Raw genomic sequence first — 16954 nt, 5'->3', positions numbered from 1 at the left:
ATGAATATTATGGAATATTACTGTTCTGTAAGAAATGACCAACAGGATGATTTCAGAAAGGCCTGGAGAGACTTACACGAACTGATGCTGAGTGAAATGAGCAGGACCAGGAGATCATTATATACTTCAACAACAATACTATATGATGACCAGCTCTGATGGACCTGGCCATCCTCAGCAACGAGATCAATGAGATCAACCAAATCATTTCCAAAGGAGCAGTAATGAACTGAACCAGCTATGCCCAGAAAAAGAAGTCTGGGATATGACTAAAAACCATTACATTGAATTTCCAATCCCTATATTTATGCACACCTGCATTTTTGTTTTCCTTCACAAGCTAATTGTACAATATTTCAGAGTCTGATTATTTTTGTACAGCAAAATAACGTTTTGGTCATGTATACTTATTGTGTATCTAATTTATATTTTAATATATTTAACATCTACTGGTCATCCTGCCATCTAGGGGAGGGGGTGGGGGGTAAGAGGTGAAAAATTGGAACAAGAGGTTTGGCAATTGTTAATGCTGTAAAGTTACACATGCATATATCCTGTAAATAAAAGGCTATTAAAAAAATAAATAAATAAAATTAAAAAAAAAAAAAAAGAAACCACAAGCATTCACTCAAGGGTCTCTATAATCTCTTTCTGATTTGTTGAATAATCCCCTTATCATTTTTGGACAGGGGAACTCTTGAAGCTTTTCCTGCAAGTCACTGATTTTAAGGCATACCTCTGGTTTTGTTATCTATGCTCCACCAGCCCCCTGGGCTCAGTGTGGGTTCAACAGCTTAAATTGTATTAGGCTGGAAAAATGTCTCATCGTCACCTTTTGTGGACTATGACATAATCATTTTGATGCAGTATTTTAAAGTCACTTGGAAGGAGATGTTAGGAGAATTCAGCTGGAATATTCCATGTACTCTTGTCATCTTGACTCCATCTCTCAGGTTCTTGTTTTTTAATAGTATTTTATTTTTCTAATACATGCAAAGATAGTTTTCAAGATTCAACTTTGAAAGCCTTGTGTTCCAACTTTCTCTCCCTCTCTCCTTTAGAGAGCAAGCAATCTGATATGAGTTAAATAAGTGCAGTTTTTCTAAACATATTTCCATATTTGTCATGCTGCCCAATAAAATCAAAAGGGAAAAAGACACTAAAAAATAAAAAAAAAAAAAAAACAAGCAAACTTTTTTTTTAAAGGTTTGGGGGCATATTTTTAAGTAATAACAAGTAGATAAGTATTACATAGGGTCAGCAATAACTCCTGCCAGATTCGTGAAGCCTTCCTATTATAATTTTGTTTCTCAAGTTTATGAAAAAAAAATTTAATGAAAAATGAATTGACTTAGGATTTCCTAGTCTGTAGAGTGAAGAAATTTTGACTTGATTCAGTACTATTTCCCTTTACTTAATATGTTTACTTTTAAAAAGCTATTTTATCCTAAACTTCAACACCACATAAGATGAGGATTTATATACAATGCAGAACAGAAAAAAAGAGAATTGCATAATCAGTTGTAAAGCTACTCCATATACAGCTCGCTTCTCCCTACCAGTATATAACATTCAATAAGTTATTTTCAAAACTGGACTGCTTGTCTGTGTTTCCTCCTGGATATACTTTTGTCCTTTTCTGTTAATTTTTTCAATGGTTTATTATTTATTCTTTTTTTCTCACCTTTCTTTTCTGTTGGTAACCTGATCACTAAGTGCTCAGCTCTTTTGCTTCTCTTACCAATTCTTTTCCCCAAATGAAAACAAAACATGACTCATGATGAAAAATTCTATCCACTTCCAGAGAGACAACTGATGAACTTCTTAATGCATCTAAAAGCATAATTTTTTCCCTTTATTTCTCTTGCCTTTTTTATGGAAATCTGGTTTTTTTCATGACTTCACATGTATAATTGATATCCCATTTCTTGTCTTCTCAATGGATGAGGGAGGGAGAGAATTTGGAACTCAAAGAAAAGGAATGTTAAAAATAAACATTTTGTTTTTTTAAAAGGAAAACACAAACTGTGTATCAAATATTCATGGGCAATCAGAAAGAGACCACCACCTTATTGATGTACAAAAATATGTTTCATTCTGCATCTTGAGCTCATTACCTCATTGACAGTGGTTGGTGATATTCTCACCCCTGGTCTTTTAGAATGGGACTTGGTCCCTGCACTGATCAAGGTTTTATGTTTACTTTTAAAGCTGGTTTTACTATTAGTATTCCTCAAAATATGGGACCAGCACTCAGTACTCCCATATGAAAGCTCACAAAAGAGATTTGGTACACAGGCATTTGGGGGGGTGAGGTGGGAAGGGAGAAAAGCCATTTTTGTCCTCAGCGAGATAGCTGAGAAAAAAATGTATGTCAGGATTGAAGAGAAATTCTCTGTCTAGTGAGATGGCTACATTAATCATAATCATAATTGTCCCATTAATCATAGATATGGCAATAATAATGAGTAGCACCAGAAGTAAGCAAGTCGGGGAGCCATGGGAGACAGAGAGATCACAATGAGAATGGGCACAAGAATGGCACTAATGAAGCAGGCAGTGGTAGATATGGATTTGTCCTTCACTGAACCTGTCAACTCCAAGACCATCTAGGAACACAATCTGACAACAGAGAGATTGATGTTGTGCTTACATCACCAGAGTTGTGCATTTGGAAGAGTATGGGTCCCAAATTACTTTAAAGAACAGGAGTAACATTGTACTTATTTGATAATCTGACTAATATTCTTTTCATTAATTCTTTCACATTAATTTTTGTCCCAATTAAATATTTTCTGTTCCCTATCTGAATCTGTTATGATAGTGAGCAACTGAATATCGAGGTTTGAATCAATGTGTAAATGTCCTCGATTTGGGAACAAAGTAGAGATGAGTGAACTTTGGTCTATACATTACTATTGAAATTATAAATGATTTGAATCAAAGTTTGTGAATGTTCAGTAGGTGGGACACAGCAAGGATACCCAGTTTTCTTGTTTTTAAAAATCGAAAGTTAAGTTTTTCTCCCCCCTGCTTTGCAAATTCTTTGAAGGAATCTTTTCATATTCTTATAATTCTTCTGAATTTTTCCTCATAATAGCTACTAATGCATTTATTTATTCAGTGAATATTTTATTAAGTATCCAAGGAATCCAGGAAAGAGTCAGATTGAAAACATTTTTTTTTTCTTTGCCTCTAACACTTAGCAGTTAAACAATCATAAATGAGTCATTTCACCTTATGGAGATTAAAATGTACCTATGGTTCCTACTTCATAGGATTATTAAAGAGATCGCAGTTCTAGAGTTGGAAGAGTCCATAGCAACTATCTGGTCCAATCTTTTCCATTTATAGTTGAGAAAACTAAATCCCATGGAAGATGTGACTTGCCCAAGATCACCCAGGAAGAAAGGCACCATTTGAACATAGGTCATGTTGCAGAGCATGTGCTTTTCTCATTTTACCACCATACTTCCACATCCAATGAGATAATTAATATATGTAAAAAACTTTGCAAACTTCAATGTACTATATATATATATACATATATATTATATATATGTATATTATATATATATATATATATATATATATAAATGTCAACTATTACTCTTTTCCTCTGCTTCCTACTACCACTAACAATACCACCATCATCACCATCACTACTACTACCACTACTACCACTTCTTCCACTACCACTAGTGGCTTGATACTGAAGGGGTATCAAAGCCAGTAATTCAATTCAACAACTATTTAGCAAGTGACTACTTATGTGTTGGACATTGTGTTTGCAAGTGGAAATGTATAAATGAAAAAAATTAAGAATCTTTTAAATCCTCTGCCTCAGAGATCATTTGATCCAATCCCTTATTTTATAGATGATGAAACTTGAGGCTAAGAGAGATTAATTTGCCAAGAATCTTCCAATTAATACTAAAGGAGAATTTCAACCCTTCTTTTTTTTTCTGATTCCAAGTCCAGTATTCTTTCCACTACATTGGGACCTCTGAAACTTTTTCTACTTGCAACTACTTTATGCCCGAGAAATTTTTGCATGATCCCAGATATTTAGGCATATAAAATAAGTATAAAAATAAAACATTTAGTGACAATAAATCATGTAGAAATGTGTTTTTAAACAATTCATGGGTATATACATTTTAGCATTTATTAAAGACAAAAAATAAATTTGCATACTAATGAGATGAATGTGCTTATTTATTTTTACATAAAGTATTAAATTATGGTGGAATACTTGATTATTGCATGACACAGAACATTCAGAAACCTTTTACTGTTGCCAATTTTTTCATGTTTCCTCACATTGTTATGGGACCCCATGTTAGTTGTAACCCACAATTTATGAAGCTTTGTACTACCTCCCTCTTTCCCTGTCTACTGGCCATTTCTTAGACTTTCTCCTCTTATTTTCCTTTTCTTTCTTTCTTTTTCTTATTTTTTGCTGAGGCCATTGGGGTTAAGTGACTTGCCCAGGGTCACACAGCCAGGAAGTGTTAAGTGTTTGAGACCAGATTTGAACTCAGGTTCTCCTGACTTCAGGGCTGGTGCTGCGCCATTTAGCTGCCCCCAGTTATTTTTCTTATAATAATACACACTTGCAAATAGCAAAATGCATACAACAAACTGGAGCTCAACAATTGGGGGCTGGAAGTCATACTTTTCATCTATCCACGGGGGAAAGAGAAAGAAGAGTTAAGAATTGAGATAAGAATAGGAGGAGAGGTAGAAGCTAAGAAAGAGGGAGTAGGAATGGCAGGGTTGAGGCAAGAAAATTGTAGAGTATCTCTTAGCATTGTTTATTCATACAGATCTCCTGCAAATTATTACCTTCGATTCTGAGACTCATAGAACTCGTACTCTGGAAAGGGAATTGATGTGAGAAGAGGAAATTCTTTTCTCACACCTTGATATAGATAAAGAACAAATGAGTCCCTGGAATAATAAAACTCAAGGTTTTCTCCAATGAAGAACAGATTTTCACAATGAAATTTGTAATGACACTTCTAAAACTTGAAGTATTTTGGGTGAGTGTCCATTTTGCCAATACTCCAATAGATCTGTACCCACTCTCTCTGCCTGGTGTGGGAGGGAACTCTTCAGTGAGGTATTAGCAAGTGAAAGCCAGGCCAGGGAACTTTTGATTAAGCCATAGCATTGGATTTTCCAATCATATTAGAAATCCCAACAAGCTCCTAATTAATGGTAAAGAATTTGGATTCTCTGGCCTTTTTGCCCTGAATGACTGGATACAACTCCTTTGGACTTAGAATTTGATGTAGGGAAGACTAAAATCATACCATTATAGGCTTTTAAGGGGTTAAAGGTAACTTAGAGATAACATGAGGAGCCAGCCCTTATATTGGGGAATTTTGGGGGCTGTGGAACCTTGAGAAAAAAGGAGAGCAATTGTTCCTAAGGTTGGAGCTGAAACTAGGGCAATTCATAGGTTCACAGATTTAAATCTGGAAGGAACCTCAAAGGTTATATGGTCTAATCTTCCCATTTTACAGATAAGAAAACAAAGCCAGAAAGGGTTGGTTATTTGACATCATACAACTAGGAAGTGTCTAAAGTGAAATACTGGTAGAAAGATTGTGAAAGAGAGAGCCTGAATAGAGCCTGAATGCCTAGTATCTGCTTAAAGAAGATGAGAATATAAGCAGCATTAGGAAAGCTTCCTCTATCACTTACTCACCTATGATACAAGGTCTAAGTGTTCCTGACCCTCTTTACACTCAGTGATCTTATATAGACTCAACTGCCCAATTCCTTACAACAGTCTTGAAAAAAAAAACAGCTTAAAAAATCCTTGGGATGTCACATAATTAAGTTTTCTAAACTTAATGGCAAAATATTGGACTTATTTTGTATCACAAAAAATACACCGGACTCTGAATTTTGCTACCTAGTGACTATTTCCAAGGTCCCTTCTCTTTCAGAGCTTATCCCTTTCCTTTTTTGTTTTAGGTATCCTAAACCTCAAATTCTAGATCTGCAAGGACCAGGAAGTCGAGCTAATCTTTCCTGGAATATTGGTGATCATGAGAATATCACCGAAAGAAATTCCAAGTGGGCCACGGTCGTCAGGAACCTGAAGAATGCTCCTGTGAGATTTCCTGCCTGCCCAAAGCTACCCAAAGTGACGGAGAAGAGTAGTAGTGTAAGATATTTTCCTTTCTTTATCATTATAAAGTTCTATAGTATTGTAATGCACTGTAGGTGCTCATTACTTTATTCAAACTGCTCTTTGAGCAGCCATAACCTTTATTCATTCTTCATCCTTCTTTGGCTTTGTGTAAATTTTTTTTTTAAATTGAGTTCTTTCACTTCCAAATTCTCCTCCCTTCATCCTTCCCATTGAGATGGCAAAAAATAAGATATCACAAATATAGTCAAGCAAAATAAATTTTCCCATTATCCATATTCTAAAAAAATGGAAAGAGAAAAAGATGTGCTTCACTCTGTCTTTTGAGTGTATTAGTTTTCTATCTAAAGCTAAATAGTATTTTTCATCACAGTTTAGAACTGTGGTGAGTCATTGTGATGATGAGAGTATCTTTCATAAATGAACATCTTTATAATATTGCTGTTAGTTGTTGTATTATAACTAACTATAATATTGTTAGTTAGGGTGTAAGCACCCTTTTCTGGTGCTGCTCACTTCACTTTGGATCAGTTCATATAAATCTTCTTAGGTTTTTCTGAAACCATCCCCTTCATCATCTCTTATGGCTAAGTAATGGTTGTAATATTCATATGCCATAATTTATTTAGCCATTCCCCAATTAGGGAGCATCCCCTTAGTTTACAATTCTTTGCAAGGATAAAAAGGGTGGCTAAAAATATTTTTGTTTCCTTTTTCTCTTTAATTTCTTCAGGGTATGAATTTAGAAGCAATTTTGCTGACTCAATGGATGTAATAATTTTAATAGTGTTTTATTTTTATTTTTTTGCTGAGGCAATTGGAGTTAAGTAACTTGCCCAGGGTCACCCAGTTAGGAATTATCATGCGTATGAGGCTGGATTTGAATTCAGGTCCTCCTGACTTTAGGGCCAGTACTCTATCCATTGCACCATTGCATTCCAAGTTTAATAATTTTTTGGGCCTACTTCAAAATTGATTTACAGAATGGTTGAACTAGTTCCCAGATCTACCAACAGTATTTTAGTTAATCTATTTTCCTATAACCCTGAATGTAATGTCTGGGCTAGCTTTCTCGAGGGTCTCTAGATGGGCCCTGGTCTTAGCAGGAGAGTCACCATGAGGATGGTCAGGGATGGAGTCTGGGATCAGAGATAGAATCTGGAATTGGAGCTCAAGCACACACACTCTTGACCCTGCTTATTTCAAGTCCTCTCAGCCCTTAAATACTGTAGTACAATTACATCACTACAGCATACTGAGCATGTGCCAACTGTAGAACCATTACATCACTATACTAAGTACTAAGTATATGTGAATTAGAGAACCATTATCTCATCAATCATACTGAATAAATACCCTCCTATAAGTATCATTGCTTCAAGTATACTTTTCTCAGAGTTCCCCAATATGTGTGGTCCTCTAACCTGAATTCATCATTTTCCTTTTATATAATCTTTACCAGTCTGATAGGTTTGAGATAATGGTACCTCAGAGTTGTTTTAATTTGCATTCTCTGATTATTCAGCGTACTTTTAAAGATGACTATTGATAGCTTTTATTTCTTCTGTTGAAAACTGTTCATATCCCTTCACCATTTATCAATTGGAAAATGACTTTTATTCTTATAAATTTTGCTCGATTCCTGATATATTTTAGAAATGAGACTTGTATCAGAGAAACTTCCTGCATAGATTTTCCTTCTAGTTTCTTACTTTCCCCCTAATTGAAGCTGCATTGTTATTATTGTATGTAAGTCTTAAATTTTGTCAAAATTATTTAATTTACCTCCTATATTTGAACATGAGCTGTTCCCCTATCTATAGATCCCACAGGTAATTTCCCCCTATATTCTCCTTATTTGCTTATGATATCATATACTTATTTTGATCTTGGTATGGGGTATCTCGTGTTGCTGTATACCTACTTTTTGCCAAACTTCTTTGCAGTTTTCCCCAACAGGTTTTGTCAAATTATGAGTCCCAATAGCTGAGATCTTTGACTTTATCAAACACTAATTTACTGTGCTCATTTGCTTCTGTATGTTATGTTCCAATTATAAGTCACTCTATTTTCTTATCCAGTATAAAACTATTTTTGATGATTATAGCTTTTTACAGAATTTGACACTGTTGATCATCTGCTTTTCTAAGGTATTCTCTTTTATATCATTTCTCCTTTACCGACATCTTTCTTTTGGTGGGGAGAAGGAGGTACATGCAGCAAGGTACATGCAGTTGGGGTAATTACCATAAAGTCAAAGCTCCTTTGGGATGGAGAAGGTATAGGGAGACTCAGAAGCAGAAGAGATTTTTTTCTTTGAATCCAAGGCATTCTGAAAGTGGGCCTGGGTAGGAAAGGTCTAATTAAGGATGCAAACAGCTGGGAAGAGGAGCCAACATCCAATAAATTACCCTTTTAAATTATTTTTTCCTGATAAGCAGATGCTAAGCTTAGTTGTTTCTGTGTTTCTAAGCCCCTGAAAGTGTTGTCCATGTCCTGTAAATTTTAGTGACCTGGACTCAAAACCCTTGTATGTCAATTCTTGTTATAATTGTTATCTCCTTCCTTGATTTCTTTGATGTTGTTTTTTTTCTGATTTTCTTTTTACATGTTTAACCAGTTTTTCTTAGCTTTTCTCATCTATTGTGTAGGTGTGTTCTCCAGTCCTAGGTCCCAGAACCACAACATTTCATATCCAAAAGAGACTTAAGTAGTTATCTAGTCCAAACTAGTTTAAAAATTTTTTTTTCTCATTGTCATACACCTAATAAGTTTTTGCCTGAGGAATCTCAATGTGGAAAAACCCACTTCCTCCTAAAATTAGAAAATTCTAATCCTTGGCAAATTTCCCCTGACATTTCCATTTACTTTTTTTTGCTACTTTCACTTGCTCTTGTTTTTTCCTTCTAAGGCATACAGAACAATTCTAAAACCTCTTCCACAAGTACACCTTCGGAGTACTTAAAAACAGCCCCCCACATCCCTTTAAATCATCTATTTTCTAGACTAAATATTCCTGATTCATTCAGACAATCATCATAAGGCTTGAACTCGAGTTTGTTTTGTTTTTTTTTTATCATTCTGACTGCTCTCCTCTGGGTGTTCTTTAATTAATCTCTGTCTTCCCCAAACAGGAGGTCCTGGATGTCAGCTCAAGATCTCAGATGTCATTTGACCAGGACAGTCTAGAGGAAAAACGCGTACCCCTTCCAGCCCTTGAGGCTGATCCTCCTGGTGCAAACCAAGATTGTACTAACTTTCCATCTCACAATGCTTACTCATAATTCTCCCCTCTCTGGCTTAAGATCTTTCATCATAAAATGTTAGGTCTAATTTTTAGTTTTTTTTCAATAATTAATATCGAATAGAAAGTTCTTCACTCAAGTAATGATTTTGAGCTTTATAAACCCTGGGTTGAGTTCAGTTGTTTTGGATTTTTCCTTATCATAGGCAGCTAGGTGACATAGTAGATAGAAAGGGACTCTAGAAACCCTGAGTTCAAATTTGACTTCAGACACATACTAGATATGTGATTTTCTCCATTTGTATATAGGAATAGGAATAGCAGCTGATTCCCAGGTTTGTTATGAGGATAAACGGAGATAATATTTCTAAGACCTTTAACCTTAAAGTCCAATATGAATGTTAGCTATGATTAGTCTGTTTCATAGATCTACTTTTCTGTTTTTTAGTCAGAACCAAAAAGTCTTGTTTACTGAAATATATGACTGATATAATCTGAGGGAGGCTAGGTGGTGCAGTAGACAAAATGCAAAACCTAGAGATAGGAAGAATCGTATTCCTGAATTCAAACCCAGCCTTAGACATTTACTAGTTGTGTGGTCCTGGGCAAGTCCCTTAACACTATTTGTCTCAGTTTACTCATATGGAAAATGAAATGGCAAGCTATCCCAGTATTTTTGCCAAAAAAAACCCAAATGGAGTCAAAGAGAATTGGACAGACTAAAACAACTGAACAACAATATAATCTGAGGCTTAGAAGGTTTATTCTTCCTTTATTCTTGCTCTTTTGCATTATTCTCCTTGATATTCAAGGCTTCTTATTTCTACACATGAATTTTATTTGTCTAGCTCTGTTAAAGAATCAGCTTTGTTGTTTTAGTTGATATAGCAGTATACCTACAAATTTCAGTAGCAAATTAGTATGATCAAACTAAGTACTAAGTTTTCTCCAATTATTTAATTTTTCTTTTATTTTCTTTAAAGAGTATTGATGTCTTTATATTTTAATGTGTATTGGTAAAATATTTCCCATATATTGTATGTCATTATTTTGAATAGAAATTTTCTTCCCTTCAATTTTTCCTAGTTTTATTATTTAGAACTTCTGCTCATTATTATGATTTTACTTTGTATCATGCTACATTACTGAAACTTTTATTTTTGTCAAGTATTTTCTTTAATGATTCTTTGAAATTTTTAAATAAACAATATCTACTACATGTCTACATTGATGCCCTTAATTTATCTGTTTCATTTTATTACTATCACTAGTGTTTCTAAAATTATATCAAATAGTAGTGGAGATAATGGAGTTCCTACCTTTTCCTTATATATGTTGAGAAATTTGCTAGTATTTCCTTATCACAAACAATGCTATCTTTTGGCTTTAGATATGAATGTCAGAGACTTTTTAAAAATTCTGTTAATATAATCATGTGGTTTGGGGTGTTTTTATTTTTAATACTATTACTTATGTTAATTTTTTGCCTAACCTTGAACCATCCCTCTTCAATCTTTGCTATCCATCCAATTTAATCATAATGATTTAAAAAATATATTGCTATAATTTTTTGCTAAGATTTTATTTGAAACTTTTAAATATTCATTAGTGAGATAGGTTTAGTTGATGAATGAGATAGCCAGTCTAGCTTCTCCATATCTGGAAATTGAAGTTTCCACCAAACCAAATTATGACCCTAAAATCCAATGAGAAACTGTAGTAAAGAACATATTCCACACCAAAACCACATTAGGTCAGAAAGTCCCAGAAAAGAGTAGAAACCTTTCTTGGGAAGAAGTAAGCAATGATCAGTGCATGCTAACTAATATAATGCCATAAGGCTCAGATGTCAGTCCTCAGATCCAGACATCTCAGGCTTGGAAGTTCTGAGATCTAAGTCTGTTCTAAGAGGGCACTTGTAAAGATTCAATGTTTTGAACCTCAAAGAAACAGAGTGTAAATTCTAGGAAACAGGGGCCAAGACCAAACAAGGCCAAGCATTCCAACCAAAAGGGCAGAGACACACGAAACCTTGCCCTGACATCAAGTCCCAGTATAGGATTAGATAGAATATAAGACTCAAAAGCTGGAGAGAGTAATAAACAAAGCAAATTACAAACTAACATAAAAATAATTATAAATTTAATTTTATAATAACTAAAAACAGACTCAAAAGGAAAAAATGGACTATTAGTAGGTGGTCAATAAATACTTTTGAATATGAAAACATAATTGATAAAAAATTAGAGCCCAGAAAACAGTATAAAATAAGATATACACACATATGTGTATACAATGTATATGTATAAATACATGTATTTCTGCACATTTTGAATGGAAAGAACAGCTGAAAGACTATCAAAAGTGAAAGTTAGAAAACTTATCAAGAATAAGTATGACTCCTAAGACGAAATATGAGAAACTACTCCTTTGCAGAGGTGGGAGGTTTATAGGTATGCCGTATTACATATGTTTTCACTTATTATATAAAATGATTCTCTGGGAGTATAAGGGAGGAGAGGGATACTGGAGAAAATTTTAGTGTTATAAAAAAATATCAATAATAATGTATTTTAAAAAAAATCACGAGGAAGAATTGGAAGAGATCAGTACGGCACTTAGAAAAGAAATAGGTACCCTTACTCAAGAAATGGGGTCCCTGAAAACTAGAATAGTCTTATCAGAAATCAGTGACTATGATACAATAAGAAATATTAAGGTAAAATAAAAAACTTTAAAATAGACAAAATGAAACAAAATAAACAACAAATTTTAAAAAATTTTTTATCTAGAAAACAGGTAAAAAAGATCATTTAAGAACAATTAGACTCCCTGAAAACTGTGATTAAAAGAAATTCTCTGCTTTCTTCTTTCATGGTTTAGGTTTTAGGAATACACTCATATGACTCTTAACAGAAGTGTGATATTCTCAATTTTTTAGAATGATGTGTGTAATATAGGTAGTAATACATGCATGCATGTTAAAATCTGTATATATAGAAGTTTAGTTTGCGTGTGAGAAACCAGATGTGTGATTTTATCTGTGAATATAGATCTAGAATCTAGAATCGAGAAACTTGCTTTACCAATGCTAATCAGCACCTTCTATGAAATTTAGAGTCTTAAAAAATTGTCTAGAATACTGAAGAGTATTCTACTGGTTTGCCTAACCTGTGTTGTGTATATCAGAGGCAGAACTTGAATCCAGGTATCTGTTTCTATCTATTCTACTATCCTGCCTCCAAACAATTTAGTAACCTTGACAAAAAAGGGCATGATTACCATTTTGGTTCTGATTCCGGTTCTGGTTCTCTTCTTCCTTCTTCTTCTCTTCCTCCTTCTCCTACTCCTCTTTCTCCTTCTTTTCCTTCTCCTTTTCCTCCTCTTCCTTCTCCTCTTTCTTTTCTTTCTTCTTATTTTCATCTTCAGTTCTTTGTGATAAAGCCATTTTCAAAATGGAGATAAATCCATTTAAAAAAAATTGTTTTAGAATTTTGTCAGGAATCTTAAATAAAGCTTATTGACCCACAGTCTACAGATTCTATTCTCTTCCCTATGTTGAAAAAGAACGCCATTTCCTTTCTCCTTTTTTTGCAGTGTTTCTTCCATTTCCCATGATCTTTCAATAAACATCTAACTGATTTTTAAGTCTGCTTCCTCTGGACCACTCAGTCAAGCCCACCCTTCCCCAAAAAGTGTCCTGTTGTTGTCAGGAACTCTGGATACTTTTCACCATAGCTAACTACTCATGTAAGGAGTACATGTGGCTCTTCTTCCCTCCATTCTCTCTCCTGACACCTTCTTCTGTCTCCTCTCTTAAAGAGATTTATAAAAGCTATTCTCATATAACCAATGCAACTGAAGGAAATCTGCAAAACCCTATTCCACTGTTTATTACAAAAGAGGTTGATTAGCATCATATTTGCATTTCCTCACATGCATGGAAACAAGTGCACAATGAAGACCCAAAGGCCACAGATCTTAACAGTGGGAAGATGGGAATGTTATTCATAGGTACAGAATACTGAATTTTAAGATTTTTGAAGAAAGGCATGCTATTTTAGTTTTTTTTAATCCCTTACACATCGTAGGTAGCCAATAAATATTTATGAATGTGAAGACATAAATTTTAAGTAGAATAGAGATGATAAACTGGATTTTATCAGTTTCCCTCATCAATTGGATCAAAAAGTTCAGTCCTCCCAGTGATGAAAGGGCCATAATGAGAGGGTCTCTTTTGCTCTGTCGCCTCAGAAAAATTTGCTAGTTCACCAAAGAATTGGCTGCCCTCTGGCATGAGTACTCTAATTCATCTAAGATTTCATCTGTCCAGAAACTCTTAACAAGGAGCCAGTTGGAATAGTCTTTACAATGATTTGACCTTGGGGACTCACTTGGGGGGGTGGGGTAGAAAACAAGGGAGTGCTTGGATAGCTGACATTCCAAAGCAGTCTTAGTTTTGGGATGGGACCAAATCAGATGATTTATTACTATGTGTTATATATGCTTGTCGGACAATTGGGATTAGCTGCTTACTGGTGTAAGCTCTTTTTGTGTAGATCCAAACAATTATAGGTCAAAGGCAGAGTGTTTTCTCAGATACTCCCTTGAAGCATGAAATCTTGTTTTGTGGGGGTGTGTACATAGGTATGCATGTGTGATAATTTGTATTTTGGCAAGTTTCCTGTTTTTCCATGGAAAAAATAAAATTTAAATTTAAAAAATATTTGAAGGTCACATAAAAACAAAAACTGTGTATATATTTCCATTTTAAAATCCTTTGACATTTGTTTCATCAGCCCAAGTATCTCTGGGAACTTCTAGGGTTATTACACCCATAATATGGGGCTGCCTCAAAATGAGGTGTTTTGAATTCTTCAGTAAAGAAATCTCTTTAAATTCTATAGTTGTGGATCCTCAAATACTCCTACATTCATAATATGCCCTCTTCATCTCCCCTTGCACCCCAGAATCTCATGCTCTCATCCAACCACAGTGGCCTCCTGGCCTTTTATTCAATCCTCATTTTCCTTGACCTCTCCTTTGCATTCCCTTCTCTCTGAGTTCTTTCCTAGTTCTCCTCCTACCTATCTGCCTGCTCCTTCTCTGTTTCCTTTGCTGGATTCTCTTCCAGATCACATGTTCTAACTACATGTCCCTCCGGGTTCTGTCCTGGATTCTCTTCTCTTGTCCCTCTATACCACTTCATTTTGTGATCATCATTTCCCATAGGCTTAATTACTACTTCTGTGCTGTTGATTCACAAATCTACCTTCACTGCCTCAACCTCTTTGCTGACCTCTGATCTTGTATCTCCAACTGCCTTTCTCAAACTACATGTCTAATAGACAGCTTGAACTCAATGTCCACTGCAAAACTCATTATTTTTCAAACCCCAATCCTTCCTCTCCTCCAAGTACCTTCCCTATTACTGTAGAAGGTGAAATGATCCTCCCAGTCCCTCAGGGTTACAACCTTAGAACCAGCCTGGATTCCATACTTTGTCTCACCCCCAAATCCAAACTGTTGCCAAGGCTTGAAATTTCATCTTTGTAAAAGTTTTCCAAGATGCTCCCATTTTCTTTTTTAAGAGCCTACACCACTAGTGTAAGTCCTCTTCAAGTCTAGATTATCTCAATAACCTGGTGGATTTGCCTGCCTCACCTTATTCTAGTCCAATCCTTTTTTCATTCAGCTAACAAAATGATTTTCCTAAAATGCAGGTCCATCCATGTGGTACCCTTCCTCCCCCCATTCAAACTCCAGTAGCTTCCTGTCACCTCTCCGATCAAATACAAAATGCGCTTTATAACCTAGTTTCCTTCTACTTTTCCATCTTATTACGCCTTCCTGACACGTTTTTTGAACCATTGACAATGAACTCCTTGCTGTTTCATAAAGATAAATCTCTCTCAATTCTGGGCTGTGTCTCTGGCTATTTTCTATACTTGGAATATTATTCTTATGCTGCTCTAACTACTGATCTCCTTGGCTTTCTTTAAGTTCTAACTAAAATCCTACCTTCTATAGAAAGCCTTTTCCAATATTTAATTCAAGTGCCTTGTGCTATTTCTTATTTGTCTATATCTTGTTTTACATATATTTAATAGTTCTATTTTGATAAGTTTCCTTTTCCAGGGAGAAAATAATTCTTAAATTAAAAAAAAAAATCTGGAGGGCTACACTTACAAATCAAGGTCACATAAAAATTAAAAAAAATTTTGTTTAAAAAACATTAAGTCTCATGAAGTCTCAGAGATATTTGGATTGATGAAACAAATGTCAAAAAAATTTTTAAATAAAAAACACTGAGATGAGACTATCTCGAAATGAAGTGTTGTTAAAGATTCCAACTCATTAGAGTGTAAGCTTCCTGAGGACAGGAACTGTATTATTTTTAATCTCTATTGTTTAGCACAGTGCCTGACACATAGTAGGTATATAAATACCTAATACCCATTAAGTGTATTAATTTCTAGGTATATAATTTTCTGGGTAATAAATTTCTGAAATTGCTTCTAATTTATCTTTACATAGGTTTTTGAATAATGATACATTGTGATTTTAACAAAATGTAGATTGATTGTGCCTTTTAATTAGGTCTATTTTTGCTGTTGCTTTGTCTGAGATTATGAAATATTGATTTGTCTGAGATCTGCCTTTAAAAAAAAAAAACCTCAACAAAAGAATAATAGATTCTGCTCCTTATTTTAATTCTATGTTTATCTTTCTGTTTCAAACATGTCTCTTGTAAACAATATATTATTGGATTCTGGTTTCCAATCCATTCTATCTGCTTCTGATTTTATGGGTGAGTTCATCACATTCATATTTATAGTTATGATTATTGTTTATTTCCCTCAATACTCTTTTTAAAATTTAATCTCCTCTCTTTTTACCCTGTCCCTCCTCAAAACTCTATTTTGCTTCTGACCACTGCATCTCTTAATATGGCCCCTCTTTTATCATTCCCTCATTACTCCCCTACCCCGACTTATTACCTACCCTTTCTTTCCTGTTTTCCTGATAAGTAAGATAGATTTCTATATGCAGTTAAGTCTGTGTGTGTGTGTGTGTGTGTGTGTGTGTGTGTTTCAAGCATTGTCCTCTATCTCCCTCCCAATTTTTCTATCGTAAGTTCCTTCTTAGGTGACTCTTTTATGTGAAATTCTTCCATTCTTCTTCTTCCTTCCCCTTTCTCCCATTGCACCCCTTTTTCTAAGTCCTTTATTTTTGAGGGGAGATAATTCTAAAACAGTTGATTCACACTCATGCCTCTCTTTACATAGATTCTTCTAATTATGCTAATAATATTAAAGTTCTTGAGAATTGTATGTATCATCTTCCCACATTTGAACATAAATACTTTAACCTTACTCAGTCCCTTATGATTTCTTTTTCATGTTTTTATGCTTCTCTTAAGTTTTGTGTTGAATGGCAGATTTTATATTCAGCTCTGGTCTTTTCCTCGGGAATGCTTGAAAGTCCTTTTTTTTTTTCCCCATTAAATATTCCTTTTCTTTCCCCAATCCCCAAAGAATTAT

General features: G+C 34.6%; 1 protein-coding gene across 2 annotated transcripts in view; it reads left to right on the top strand.

The window, feature by feature from the left end:
• Positions 1-16954, top strand: part of C6H4orf45 (chromosome 6 C4orf45 homolog) — a 153720-nt gene that overhangs the window by 118395 nt on the left and 18371 nt on the right. Inside the window, exons 4-5 of one of the 2 annotated variants that reach the window (XM_023505901.2) lie at positions 5989-6181; positions 9301-10039. In XM_023505901.2, the coding sequence (XP_023361669.1) occupies positions 5989-6181; positions 9301-9450 (343 nt within the window). In that variant the 3' untranslated portion in view covers positions 9451-10039. Of the gene's footprint in view, positions 1-5988; positions 6182-9300; positions 10040-16954 lie in introns of those variants that run through there. The other variant, XM_012552139.3, reaches the window with a different exon arrangement.

Source organism: Sarcophilus harrisii, chromosome 6, assembly GCF_902635505.1.
Source record: "Sarcophilus harrisii chromosome 6, mSarHar1.11, whole genome shotgun sequence".
In the NCBI taxonomy this organism is placed as follows: domain Eukaryota; kingdom Metazoa; phylum Chordata; class Mammalia; order Dasyuromorphia; family Dasyuridae; genus Sarcophilus; species Sarcophilus harrisii.
The sequence above is the reverse complement of the archived record's forward strand: the minus strand, read 5'-3'. Positions and strand labels throughout refer to the sequence as shown.